A 14,570-nucleotide genomic window follows, 5' to 3' on the forward strand; every position below is an offset into this window, starting at 1 on the left:
TTATTTCACGCATGAAAACTGTGTTTATTTATATACTATGTGCTCCAGATCCATTCTATACCTCAAAATTGCTTGATACATATTTTTAAATAAAATTGATTATAGAACAAGATTTATTTTCACAAGATTTTTTCGATATCTTCGAGCTTAGTTGAGTCCATGCAAAATATCGCGTCCCGGATCTCCTTCAAAAAGAAACTGGAACAGTCGTTTTCCTTTTTTTCGGTCAAAAAAACTAATCTTTAAAAATTTCTTTCAGCTTAGTTAAAGCTAGTAGATTTATCAGCCTTAGCACTCACTATATATTTATGAATTTATTTTTAAAAAATTATGTTAGTTATCCTTATGATTGCTTTACAAGATAGATAATTAAATAGAAACAAAATGGCGCACACTATTTAAATTTTCCTTAATGTTAATTCAGAACTCATTTTTTTCTAATCCGATTTGTCATTCTAATTACAAACTTTTCTTTCGAAATAAAGAAGAAAGTATGATTTAGAATATTTGTATTTTTAGGATTATGAAATGCTTATGCCAATTGAATAATCTGGATCATTGATAACGGCCGCCGTCATTTTGCAATTGATCTGAATTAAATTGAGTATTTTCTAAACAGCCTGACATTTCTCAGGCTTTTTTCAGTTAACACAAATACCTTTAGTCCACTTAGACACCATACCATTCATTGTATAACAAGTCTGATTTATTTTAGACAGTTTGCAATAAGGCTAGAATAGTGAAGGCTTATTGTAAATAATCTTAAAGGTTTATGGCAACAAGCTTAAGAAAATTTAGATTGAGTGATTTTCGAGAGTTTCCAGATTAGTCTTAAAACCGATACGCCGAATTTATTGAACCTATGAATTTCAGGTGGATTAGAAATACTTTACATGAATACTTTATTAGAATACTAAAATGCTGGCAACATTTACAAAGAGCTAGATTTTTCAATTAGCTAACGACTCATGAATTGTTTTGTTTCAATCAGGTAGCCAGCATGTACTTTGCTCGTTGCGTCGCATTTTATTCCGGAAACGTTCAAGGTCTGATGGAAGAAGTAAGACGCGTGAAGCCGACCATTTTACCGGTGGTTCCTAGACTAATGACTAGTATTTATTTGCAAGTAAGTATCACTACCTAAAATAAGTAAAACTCTAATATGTTCTTGTTTGTTATAAAAAAAAATTATTGTAAAATCTTCCATACGCTTTTTTTTAAATCGGGATTGCAAACTATCTTGCTGAAATAGCTTTACATCAAGAATATTTGGCAGCAATAACATAAACTATAGCACATGCACAGTATAGAGAAGAAAAAAAATATTGTACATTTAAAAAAAGAAGAGAAAGAAAATAAATAAAAAGTAGTCTCCTAAATATTGAGTGTATCTAATCTCTCTCTCTCGTCACGATGTTATTATATATATATATATATATATATAGAAAAAAATTAAATTAAGAAAAAAAATGATAAGTTTTTAAACAGCTTTAAGCCGTAAGTTCATAAAACACATGAAATAAGTTATTACAAAGAAAATAGGGGGAAAATATATAAATTTTTCAAAGAGAAAAATTATTAATGAATAAAATAAACTAAAAGATATTTAAAAATTAAAAAGAAAGATTAATAAGCCGGAAAACAAAATAAGGAAAAGGTGATCTCATCATCAGCTCGCACGATTATATCCGCAAAAAATAGAGCTTTCTAATGTTGTATTGATAACGCCAAGGCAAGGTCTATCAATACAATAGTGTGAGGATATATATATATATATATATATATATATATATATATATATATATATATATATATATATATATATATATATATATATATATATATATATATATATATATATAGTGAGAAACTGAATGAACGTGAACGTAAGGGAATTATATTGTACTGACAAATCAAATGCTTTTCTTTAGTAAGAACGCGTCATAAAACATCCCACCCCCCTTAATTTACGTTTTTATTTTCTTTTTCGATAATCTGCCAAACCTATAACAAAAATATTTTAAATCATTTTTGTAAGATGACTTATTATTAATTAAAAATTAATTTAAAAAATTTGCTTAATTTTATTGAATATTCCTGTGATTAAGGTAAGAAAATTTGAGGCAAAAAAAATGATTTTTTTGTTATGAAAATGTCTTTTTCTCCATGAATATTTAAGCTAGGTTTACGAAATTTGCTTATGCATTTGCATTTGTTGCATATGATAACCAATTTGCATTTGTTGCATATGATAACTAAAGCAACTGATGTAAGCTTGCTATCTCTCTTCTTTGATTATTATGTAGGCCATTGTGCAGCTCTAGTGCAGTAAGTAAAGTACTACTACTACTTGATTATCTCCTTCAAACTTGTTCTTCTGTCTCTAATACTTTAACCACTTTTTGCGTGTTTGTCTCTTTACATGTACGTGTTTGTCTCTTTTGTACGTGTTTGTCTTTCTCAATGATCATTTGGTGTTTAGACATTAGGAAGAATCTTGTCTATAAACCTGTAACTATAGTATATTTCATTTCTGCATCATTCGCGTTTTTTTTTTTTACTATTATTATTTTGTTCACAATAACAGTATTTTATTGTACTAAATTTTAACTCAAGGTTATTCCTCCTTTTCTCGTTTTCTTTTGTTACGTTTCCTGAATCAATTGAAGTAATATGGTTTTTTTTTCTTCGCAGGCTTTAATGAAGATAAAAGAAAGCAAAATCAAAACAGCTTTATTACCCCTAGCGATGAAGCAAAAAGAAAAACTCTTAAAAAAGTATTATATTTTAATCATTCACAGATTATTTCATACTAGGGTTCTAAGCCCTCTATTCGCTGCCACTCAGCAACCCCAATGATTGCTTCACAATAATTGTTGTTTCTTGGAAGAAAACAGTTTTTCTACTAAAATTAAAATTATTCACTTAACATATATGTACTAAAAGGAATTCTGTTTGCTTATGCTTGAGCCTTCACTCCTCACGTCCAGATATTATTATCTATTAGTATTATAAATATTTAGTTCTATTCGTGAACAGAAGAAATTTTTCTGATCGTTAAGTTCTAAAGCATTTAACAGATCTCTTTAATTGTAATTTATAACAGTATATTAATGCAACAAAATAAATATGCACAAAAAAAAATAATTACGTTATGGTTAATAAGATTTGACCGCCTTTCTGAATAAGACCCGTAACGCATGCGTATGCTGAGCAGCTCCCTCTGAATGGCGGATGGATCCGAATAAATAGACGGCTGTAGCGAGGCGGTATGATTATCGGTGGTTATCTGCTAGTGGTAAACGTTAGCTCAGTCGTCACTTATGCCTCTTCGATGAAAGAGAGTGAGGTTTCAACAACTTACGGGGTTTGAACGGGGGAGAATCATCGGCCTTCGTGAAGCTGGATTGTCTTATCGTGCAGTAGCCGCTCGTGTGCAGCGTAACAGCATCACAGTGATGCGTGTTTGGAAGCAGTGGACGCAAGAGTGTCTGACAACTCGGAAATCCGGGAGTGGCTCCCGAAATGTCACATCAGCTCGCGATGATAGACACCTAGTCCGCATGACGCTGACGGACCGGACGGCTCACTCTAGACAACTGGCAGCACGGTAGTCAATAGCTACAGGTGTTTCATTGTGTGCTTCATCAATTCGTAGACATCTGCTGCAGCATGGACTGCGTGCAAGGACTCCTTTATACAGGATCCCCCCTCACGCTAAACCATCGCCGCCTGCGGCTACAAAGGGCCAATCAGCATAGGGACTGGCATGCTGATTGGCAGCGTGTCATGTTTTCTGACGAATCCCACTTTAATTTGTGGTACCATGATGGCTGCATTCGTGTCAGACGCTATGCCGGTGAACGTCGGAGTGCATTATCGAAAGCCACAGTGGACGAACACCCGGAGTTATGGTCTGGGGTACCATGGAATAACATGAACGATCTCAATTGCTACTAATTGTGGGTAATCTGAACATCAGCCGGTACATCAGTGAAATTCTACAGCCCCAAGCTGTTCCCTTCCTTCAAACCTTGCCAGGCGCTGTATTTCAACAGGACAATGCCCGCCCTCACATTGCTATGACTGTTCAATCCTTCCTTGTTTCTCGGCAGGTACAACTTCTTCCTTAGCCTGCGTATTCCCCGGATATGTCGCCGATTGAACATGTGTGGGATTTCGTTGGTCAGCGTCTCGCTCGTAATCCTCGTCCTGTTGCTTCCACAGACGAACTTTGAGTACGCATACAAACAATATGGAATGCTCTTCCTCAGACATTCAAAATTTACTCGACTCCATGCCCCGTCGTGCAGCAGCACTTATTGCGGCGCATGGTGGCTACACAAAATACTGATTTCGATCTCTCGTTATTGTTTGTTTGCTTTGAAAGTTTAATAATTTATTTGTACCACTACTACTCAACTATTAAATTTCACTCAATTATGACGATTCTTTCATGGTGTTGTAATTTTCACAATTTCATCATCAAAACTGTTTCTAAAGTGATCAGAGCTATTGATTTAATGATGTCTCTTCATTTATTTATTTCCTGAAGGGGTATCCTTACAAAATCTACAATTTGGGACAAATACGTCTTTAAAGATTTCCAAGAGCAAATTGGTGGCAACGTCTTTGCAACATGTATTACGTCGGCTCCTGTACCTCAAGATGTGATGCATTTTTTCTCGATAGCTTCTGGTGGATACGTAAGACTTCTTCTTTAATCTCAATTCGAAGTAAATATATTCAAGTGTTACTTTAAAAAAAAATTCTTTCGAGATAAATATACATATATTAATTTTTTTGTCAAAAGGTTTCAGCAATTTTCTCTAAATTTATTCTACAGAAATTGCTACACGTCTTTAGCATCACTTATTTAAAATAATATAAATGTATGCTTCTGCAGAAAAAAGACCATCTATTTGTGTTATTATTGTAATCGTCGTTGAACAAGCAACCTAATTTTGAGTTTACGACTATTAATGTTCAACTCCGTAGCAATGGGATTTTAAACCCATTCCAGAAGACAAGGGAACTCTTGTATCAAGTGTTGGGAGAAATTAGCCTTCGGGGAGGACTTTTTGCTGGAAGTAACCCGAATTTGTGTTACACGGAGAGAAAAATTACGAAAACTTCCCATGTTTAGCCTGATAGCATGAGGCCTCTAACTCATAATATGTCTACCACTGAAGATATTTTTACGTCAGCACTGTGTACAGGGAACAGAGTTCTTATCGACCAGTCATCACTGGGATTCGAACCAGGATCACCTCATTTTCAGGGGAACGTCCTATCACCTGAACCATAGCGGCTTCAAAAAGATCATTGTCATAAATATCGCATACTTTAGAGCAGTGGATTCCGGACTACGAACCTATACTGGCTCGTGGATCAATTGATAACAGGTCGCCCTAAGAATATTAAATTATTTCCAATTTATTAACTGTGATATATTTTTCTCGGGTTTATATAACTTTCCATGGACGACTTTATAAAAAAAAAAGACAAAAATATTGATGACACACAATTATCTATATAGCAGGGTGATCCTATCTTCAGTTACGAAAGGGTCCATCAACCTTTAGCAGATTCCAGCTGAAAGAAAACAAATTATATATATAATTCGAAAATTTTTATTAAAATATATTTCAAAGGAAATTAAATAAACCACTTCATTTTATAATCGAATTATAATTGAGATGATTGACACTGTTTTCCAAATGCAAATCTATCAATGTTTACTGCAAGTTCGAGGCTCAGTACTGGATGTCTCAAACTGAATTGTAGTGAAGCACTACCGTTTCGATTTCTCGTTTTCGATTCAGTTCATTTCCGGTAAGCGTGCACTATTATAGCCACTCCACCGATTATAGCAATTTAAGAGTGAAGCTTTAATATGGCCGTTACGGGGGTGGAGATCGCAATTGAATACAAAATGAAAAAATGAACTTAAATTAGTATTACGAAGTTGAATTAAAATAGTATTTTCCAAGTGTTAAACTAAAATATCTTTCCATTAAAAATGGCAAGACCCATAAAAATTAATAGATGGTCAGCATGCGACCCGTGGGTTAGACCACACTAATTCACATAAAGAGAAGTTGTTAAACTTTCCGCTAATCAAACAGTTGTCCATTTCATCTCCTGTTAGTAGATAGTAGTCTCAAAACAAAATGGTTCACGTGTGCAATCAAAATGCTTTTCACATATGCGGTTTTTCAATATTTGGTTTTAAAAATTTTTTGGTTTCAATAATTCATTGATTAAGCATTCATTGGTTTAAAAAATTTTTTGGTTTCAATAATTTTCCTCTATGTGAAAAAAAAATTCTTAAATGGGCAATTTTTTTATTTATTTTTAAGTTAATATTTATTTGGATGTTTACAATATCTGCCTAGATTAGAAGCTAGCCAGCTCTCAGCATGAATGTGTGTGCTGTACAGTTTAAATTAGAACTTCAATTTGAGTTTAATATTTATCAGCATTATTTGATTAACTTGGCCAAAGCGCTTTGAAGAACACTTCGAAGAAGCTCTTTGAAACAGAAGGAAGAAGTTAATCTCGTGAAAAAAATATAATTTTGACCAAGATTAATATCATATTAATGCCTTTTTTGACTCAAGAAAACGATTTATATCCTTTCGCGCGCAGGTCGTCGGGCTACCGAAGCGGGGGTGCCATCCCCTCCGCAGCGAATCAAAATTGTGATGGCATGTCTTCGGATCATCCTCCGGGATGTTTCTCAGACCGTCGCCAATAGCCCATTGTGCAGCTCTAGTGCGATGTAAATTAACAACAACAACAACAAATAACAACAAACTGAAAACAAAAATTAGCGTCCAATAAAGCGTGCCCAAGCAATAGATGCACTTTACGCAAAACGCTATGAATAAATTTGATCTAAGATTTATGTACTATCTTAATAGTTCAAGGGCCTATCTTTAATTTTGCTAATTAATTATTGCAGACTACGTTTTTACTTCCGAAGTAAGACTTAAAAACGTACTTTCTCTGAAAAAATATTATTTTTCTTCTTTGAATTCAGATCCTTGTCTCTCAAAATGTAGTTGGAAGTCACAATCTGGAAAATGTGGTCCCAATAGTTTGGTCAGGAGAACCATCGAAAGATTAGACCCTTTAATTTTAATTTCCTGTTTTGCGTAATTCGTCATAGCTCCGGAATTAATGAAAAGAATTTTAAAATAATTGCATAACGTTGAAAAGCTTGTTCATCCATAGGTAATTCCATGCAAAACATTTTGTCTCATAATTATTTAATTTTTATTATTTAAATTACTAATGGACGAAACAAATTTGACTTGTAAAGTACAAAACATTTTACACCAACTTAATCTACATAATTTTGAAAGGCAAAGTCCAAACTATGAAAAGAATCAGTTCACTAGTTCTTAAAAAATTGAAATTAAAAAATATATGTCTTCCATCAGATGGCGAAATACGCAAGCAATGAAATCAACAGTAAGGGGGCTTAATTTTCAAGCTCTCCTCTACCTAAATTGTTAAAACCCTATTTGTCTGATTGCAGCTACCCTTACACCTTGATGGTCACTAATACAAATCCGTTGAAAAAAGTACATGTTTATTTAAAGAAAGTATGTTTTTATATGTGATTTTGTAACTTTATCGTATGCTCTAAATAATTAGCATAGTCAAAGTTAAGCCTTCGAATTTTTAAGATTGAATCTCAGCACGTGAAAATCCAACCATTAGATGAAGAGTTTTGCCTATACTATGCCAGAATTGTTGCTCATTTCGCGTTACCCAGTGGGCACTTGTGAACCAAAGTCACGGAGGCGAGCAACATTGCCCACGCCACAAACCCGTTTATAGGGTGGGCCACATTCACACATCATTCGCACACACAACAGAGGACAGCACAAAGAGAGAGAGAGAGAAACATCCATGCACAGAGCGGGATTCGAACCCGCAGCCTATGGCTCGCAGTCAGGCGCGCTAACCGCTCGGCCACCTGGCCGGCTTTTTTGTAATGTGATATAAGTTAATATGGTAAGTGATATAAGTTATGGTAATGCGATATAAGTTAATATGGTAAATGGTGAAATGTGTTGCAGGTATTTGAAGCGTACGGGAGTACTGAAGTTCTGGCAGCTGTCATGACTCTTCCAAAAGACATGCCATTGGGTAAGTACTACTAGGTATAAGGCGGTTAAAATTAAATTGATAGTACTCAGAGACAGTTCAGGTTTTAGTTAACGTATCCAAATGAAAGTTCAGATATATGTTTTGTAGATCACGCCATGGTTTTTCTTTTGGGGGGGAGGGATAGTTTTGAAGTTTACCAACTGGTGGCACTGAAACGATGTAAAAAAAAAGAGAGAACAGAATAACATAGCATTTTAATTATTTGTGTTCTATGAAGCATTTTGCCGAATATCAAAATGCTGAAAGCGTACCATTTCGTTATTAACTTATTATATACCTATGGTTTTAGAAGAACAGTGTCATCCGTTAGCAGAATTTCAAACTTCTTTTCCCATTGCAAACCTTGACTATATGATCTACTGAACATATATTTGATTCATTCTGATTCGCTCAGTGGAACTGGAACTACAAGTCTTTCAGTAACATAAATTTAATTTTAACAAATTTGCATAAATAGACAAGTACTACTCTATCGCTTATCTATGGTAGAGTAGTACTTATCTATTTACGCCATGATGACTCAGGGATTAAATCCTGAGTCATCGTGACTCTTTTCAATCTAAAAATGCAACTTTATTTTTAATATTTATTTGCAAAATGTTTTCGGGAAAATAACACTTAAAAAGAACACTATTTTTTTATAAGTTTTAGCTTTTTATTTGGCACGTAATGACATAAATAACTTGGCAAAAGTGCCGCTCATAATTATTTCGTACGTGTTCCCTCTCAACACCAGTGTCGTAACTCCTAAATATCGTTTTATTTTTTTATTGAAACCACTATTATATGTTAAAAAAATAAGCTGTCTCGCTCACATAAGCTTATTTAATCACCACAGTAATTAAAATTTCCACTCAATGACGATTACAATATGATTTCATGATAAATTTAATCAATTATTAGCAGTTTGGAACCTAGAAAGTTCTTTTTTTTTTAGGTTTGAACTATTAATGTGCGTATGCGGTAGTTATTTAACACTAAATTTACATATAATTGATACTCTTAATTCTTAGGATTAATTTTAACTGCAATAAAAGGAAAACAGGTCTCGAATTTTGAGATAAAGATGCCTTATCGATGCCCTCCATGTTAACTTGGCTGACAAGGGTTTTATTTCAGTAAATTGTTGTTCACGTCCAATCAAAGATTGTTATTCTTATGCCGAAACTGGTTTAGATCTAATAATTCTGAACGATATTAATCTGAAACAAAATTTAAAAAATTTATAGTAATAAAATCGGATCTTTGTAAGGAAAACATCATATTTATTAAAACTGTAATAACATAATCATAAAAGGAAAAAAGTTCAAAATATTAGTACCATTTGCATTTTTACAACAAAAACTACTCTTTACAATATTAATATATCTTGCTGTGCAGCACTTATATGATAATTTAGACAAATGATTTAGTTTAGCTTTTATTTAAAATAAGAATTGGTATGTATTTCAAGTCATTAAATCTTGAACCTGAGATACACAGGGTATTATGAAGCATATTTAAAAAAAAAATGTAATTTTTTCAAAGGGTCTTGAAGTAATCGCTTATCTCCGGGTATATGTAAGGCTTATAACATATTCTCCAGTTAATCCTGTCTTTAACAACAGATATGGCTTACTCCCATTCAGAAATCCCTAAGAACTTTAACTCATTGAATATCGTACATTGTAAATGTAAACATTTACACATAATTGCATTACATATGAAAATATTTACTCCGGCCTGCCCCAATTCAGGGCATACGGGTAAATGTTTATTAAAACCAAGTAAAAACAGAAAAGAACATAAAAAACAAAAAGTGCATAAAATACAAGAGTCATATGCCAACAGCTGGGAGGGCCGCCATATAGTGCTTAAAGCCGACGGCCCACCCTTATACTGAGCCAAATTACAATAGTATTGAAGACCCCAACAAAGTTACAGAGAATACAGTATGTGTTACAATACATAATTAGTAGTTACAAGATATAAACATCTAAAATAAAACAAGACAATTAAAAATATGAATACAATTAAAAAAAAAACTTTCTTTTTTCTTTTCCTTTCCCGTCTATTTTTGTTGATAAAAACGCTAAAAGCGAATATACAAGTGAGTAAAAACATCAAGATGAATTAAAATTAGGGTTGAGGTGAAAGAACAGAAGACCAACGGAGTCCCCCAGGATGCTCAAGTTTGAAAAATATAAAAGGGGAATGATGCGTTAAAATAGAAGTGGATTGGCAGTTCAGGTATTGAGGGGAGACAAAAAGTCAACATAAGGTATAATGTCCATCGGACCGTCCATTGTAATGGTATCTTCTAGTGTGCTTTTAATAATTTCTCTAATGATTTGTTGCTGTTGTTTTGTTCTGCACCACTTTTCGATTGGTTCCTTGATGTTAATATGATTCCCCCGGAGTGTCGAGAATTTAGGACATTCTGCAATTAGATGTTGAACCGTTTGGCTTTTGCCGAAGTATTTGCAGCTAGATGATTTCTGAAAAAATCTCGAATGGTGTTTTCCGAACACTCCGTGGGCGGTATAGAATTGATTTATGTAAAATTCACAATTTAAAAGTTTATCGCTGACTTTTGGAAAAAACTTGTTGGTATGTCTCCCGTTTGATGAACGGTATTGCATTACATATAAAAACATTTACATGGGTCTCCCTCTGCTGACTGCAACAGATAGTTTGATACTTTTTCTATGGGCATTCTAAGTACGCGACTCAGTAATTACTATGTTGTCATTTTAATTTGTAATTTTTTTTTTAAATGTTATAGGTTTTGTTGGATCTCCTATGGTTTGCAACCACATCAAATTAGTTGACGTTCCAGACATGGGATATTTTTCTAAAGATGATACGGGAGAAGTAATATTTTTTATTGATATATTTGATAATAAAAGAGTAAATCTTACTTAAATACTAAAATCTAACAAATAGATTTGCCGTAGGCTAATGTGAAAATCTGTCTCTTTGCGAACTAAAAACGTCATTTGTTAGGCTTTTTTTTTTTTGCAGCCTTGCGATGAGGCATCAACAGTTTACAGAGAGACGGATTCTGCATTTAGGTGGTTACGATATAATTTTCTCTTATAGATGAGATATTAACTCGATATGAAATATTGATTCTAAGAACAAAAGTTTGGTACTGCATTTATATTTAATTTCTATCTAAAACAAAATTGTTAATATAATACGTCACTTCAGCAATTTTAGTATTTCGGTTAGAGAATTCTTCGTTCACTAAATGCTAATTTCTCCTTTGATTAACTAAAACTTAAACGAAGTGTCAACAAAAAAATTAATCTGATTCATTTTTTTTACGTAGATAGTATTTTTAATTGAAATATAACATATATAAATTGTCTCTCGCTTTGGTTAAGAAATAAATTATTTATAAGTTTCGGCAAAAAAGGAAAAAAAAATCGGAATCTTGAAAACCTTGCTCCATAATTGAGTGGGGTTGTCACATTTGAGACTGAAAAAATTAATTTAAAACCAATTCTCGTTTGAGTGCTAGTTTAGCAAATAAATTGTATTTGTTAAAGAGGATAGAAAAATCAGTTATATAGTAAATAGTTTTCTGGATTTCAGCCAATTATTACTCCGAACAATAGAATTTTTATTCTAATTTTTAAATTTAATATTTTAGTTTTATGTGTTTAAAATGCAAATGCTAAAATTTTCGATTAAGAAGAAAATAGTTAAATAAATGCAAGATTTTTACAACCAACAATGATCATTGGCTGTGAGAAGAAAATAACTCGTCTATGTAAATGTAAAAATATGTAAAAATTGTATTTTTTGGAAGTAATTACTTGATGCTTGCTTCAAAATCAGCGAAATGAATTTTATATACTATTTTTCTAACCTAAAAATAACTGCCTGAAGAAAAATTAATCCTGATTCACAAGTGACACTCTCGATACTTTTCTCGCTACTTTAAAATCTACCAAATGTAGCCGCAGAACCCACCAAATATAACATACATAGTTAACGCCTTATCAGGACGCTGTACAACATGTAAAACGACTACATAAGTAATTTAAAGTTTAAAGAACTGTGAGTTCAGGTTAAAATAAAGTAAATCATGAAGCTTCAAATACTAAAAAAAAACTTAAAAATATCAAAACGCAAGCAAATTATGGCAGGATTACGCTATGGGTAAGTAATTCAGCAAAAATTTGTTTGTATTTTGAATGTATTTTTGTCAGCATTTGAAATTTCATAGTTTACACTAAGTTCATCTGAACTCACTTTTCTGTAAGCTTTAAATTTTACAGCACCAATGGAAGTGAAACAGAGCTTGCTATGAAAAGTGTCTTCAGAGGTAAAGCATCTCCTGAATGTCCGACTAAAATGGAACCTTGAAAAGAAAAAGGATTCCCATTAGTTAGCAGATATAAGACTCTTCTAAAGAAACTTTACACGAGTTATTTAAAAATAAGTCCTCAAGTTTAAACATCTAGATTTATTACCATAGAATTACCTCTATTCTGGTAATCATGAATAAACTGAAAACATGCATATTTTTCTCAATTTTATTTCCAATTTATTTTTCCCCGAAGAATGTAAAAAAAGTAAACATGTCATTTTGGAGATTTATGCATTTCTAGGTGTGCATGAAAGGTGTAAACGTATTCAAAGGTTACCTGGATAATCCTGAGGCGACCAATGAAGCCCTGAAGGATGGATGGTACCACTCAGGGGACATCGGCAAGTGGTTACCAGTAAGTTATTTATTTTGTTAAAATTATGTTTTATTTCGCACTATATCAGTTCCAGAATTATTGAACTGATAATTTTCAGGATGCAACATTTACTGTTACTATTATTTTCTAAACAAATGTGGTGTAGCGATTGTCTGATATAAAGCAAATATAAATATGCATATTGTAAATTAACTATAATAGCTATACTTGTAAAGAAATGTACCCATATTTAGTATTTTTATCAAGTTATTTAGGCTATTATATGTTATGTAAAGAATTGAAGATGTGATCAAACGTTAGTTTTATACTTGAGAAGTTATTTCTGGAATACAATTTTACAAAGAAATTTAAAATAAAAATATATTTTTGTAAATAAAATTCTGATTTACTTTATAATATTTACGGAAATTTTGTTTGGTTTACATGTTCTTTGGCTGGTATAATAACTTAAAAAAAATGTAGCTCAATACAGTAAGCATGATTTTTAACTCAAAATAAGAAAATCGGCTACGAAAGAAACTACGCCGAATGTTTCTCAATTGGACAATTTTGAAACTACTTACTGCAACTCTCTTAACACGTTAGGCATAAGGACTTCAGGAAAAACCAACTGTGTTTATGTTTAATTTTTGTGAATAGGGTGCATTAATTATTCTGTAACGCATTTTTCAGTAAGGAAATTTATTACATATATATGTTACTTCACTAAATTATCTTAGAATTTTCGAAGTAAATTAATTTACGTTCTTTTTTTTTAATTTTACAGAACGGGGCATTGAAAATTATAGACCGGAAGAAACATCTTTTCAAACTTTCTCAGGTAAATAAAGGATTTGTATATTCTCTAGCCCTATTGCTTACGAAGAATGCTGAACTTAACATTGAATTGTAAGAATGAAACTAAAGATTTTTTCCCACTTTTACCATTTTATAATTCAATACGCTGTTAGAAAATTTGGAGTATATTAAACCATAAAATTATTCAAATTTGTTCAAATCTTATGTTCATTATTTATTGTAATCTTTATGGATCCAGTGCTCTGTTAAAATGTTTGGAGCGTATTGAACCATAAAATTATTTAAATTTGTTGAAATCTTATGTTCATTATGTTTATTATTTATTGCAATCTTTATGGGTCCAATGCTCTGTTAAAATGTTTGAAGCGTATTGAACCATAAAATCATTCAAATTTGTTGAAATCTTATGTTCATTATTTATTGCAATCTTTATGGATCCAGTGCTCTGTTAGAAAATTTGGAGCGTTGTGAACCATAAAATCGTTAAAATTTGTGACAATCTCAATATTACTGTTTCGTCGCACTATATTATAAATTTAACGCCTTGTTAAGTTTGTGGCTTCAGATTGATTGCTTGCTTGCTTGGAAAGTTAAGGTGACTTGTGAGCAATTGGTACAATCATGTCATTCGTCTCGAAATTGTTGAGCCCTCACCTTAAAAGCAGTTTTAATCCTCTAAATAATGCAAAGTTTAAATGACAGAAGCTAGTTGCGTTGTTAATTAATTATTCTTGTACAGAAAATTTTGAAACGTAGTAATTCACATCGATACACTATACAGATCTCTAAAGAAAATTTATTTAATATTTTTTTAAAATGCTTTGCCGATGCAAAAAAAATATTTATTTTTTATTTATTTTTAACTTGTATAGAATGACATTATAAAGTACA

At 32.3% G+C, this 14,570-nt stretch overlaps 2 protein-coding genes across 6 annotated transcripts in view; one reads left to right on the forward strand and one right to left on the reverse strand.

Annotated features, from left to right (window-relative positions):
- LOC107447553 (long-chain-fatty-acid--CoA ligase 5) overlaps positions 1-14,570 on the forward strand; it is a 73,816-nt gene that overhangs the window by 48,837 nt on the left and 10,409 nt on the right. For both annotated transcript variants that reach the window (XM_043046009.3, XM_071183667.2), the window contains 7 exons: positions 992-1,126; positions 2,695-2,777; positions 4,556-4,706; positions 8,094-8,163; positions 10,949-11,037; positions 12,786-12,899; positions 13,648-13,701. In XM_043046009.3, the coding sequence (XP_042901943.1) occupies positions 992-1,126; positions 2,695-2,777; positions 4,556-4,706; positions 8,094-8,163; positions 10,949-11,037; positions 12,786-12,899; positions 13,648-13,701 (696 nt within the window). The remainder of the gene's footprint in view (positions 1-991; positions 1,127-2,694; positions 2,778-4,555; positions 4,707-8,093; positions 8,164-10,948; positions 11,038-12,785; positions 12,900-13,647; positions 13,702-14,570) is intronic.
- Positions 5,567-14,570, reverse strand: part of LOC107447559 (uncharacterized) — an 85,112-nt gene continuing 76,108 nt past the window's right edge. The window contains exon 5 of one of the 4 annotated variants that reach the window (XM_043046014.3): positions 5,567-5,595. In XM_043046014.3, the coding sequence (XP_042901948.2) occupies positions 5,582-5,595 (14 nt within the window). In that variant the 3' untranslated portion in view covers positions 5,567-5,581. Of the gene's footprint in view, positions 5,596-11,032; positions 12,536-14,570 lie in introns of those variants that run through there. The other 3 variants (XM_071183673.2, XM_043046013.3, XM_043046011.3) reach the window with 3 other exon arrangements.

Source organism: Parasteatoda tepidariorum, chromosome 7 (assembly GCF_982258835.1).
Source record: "Parasteatoda tepidariorum strain Cologne lab strain chromosome 7, Ptep-v5.0, whole genome shotgun sequence".
NCBI classification, from domain to species: Eukaryota; Metazoa; Arthropoda; class Arachnida; order Araneae; family Theridiidae; genus Parasteatoda; species Parasteatoda tepidariorum.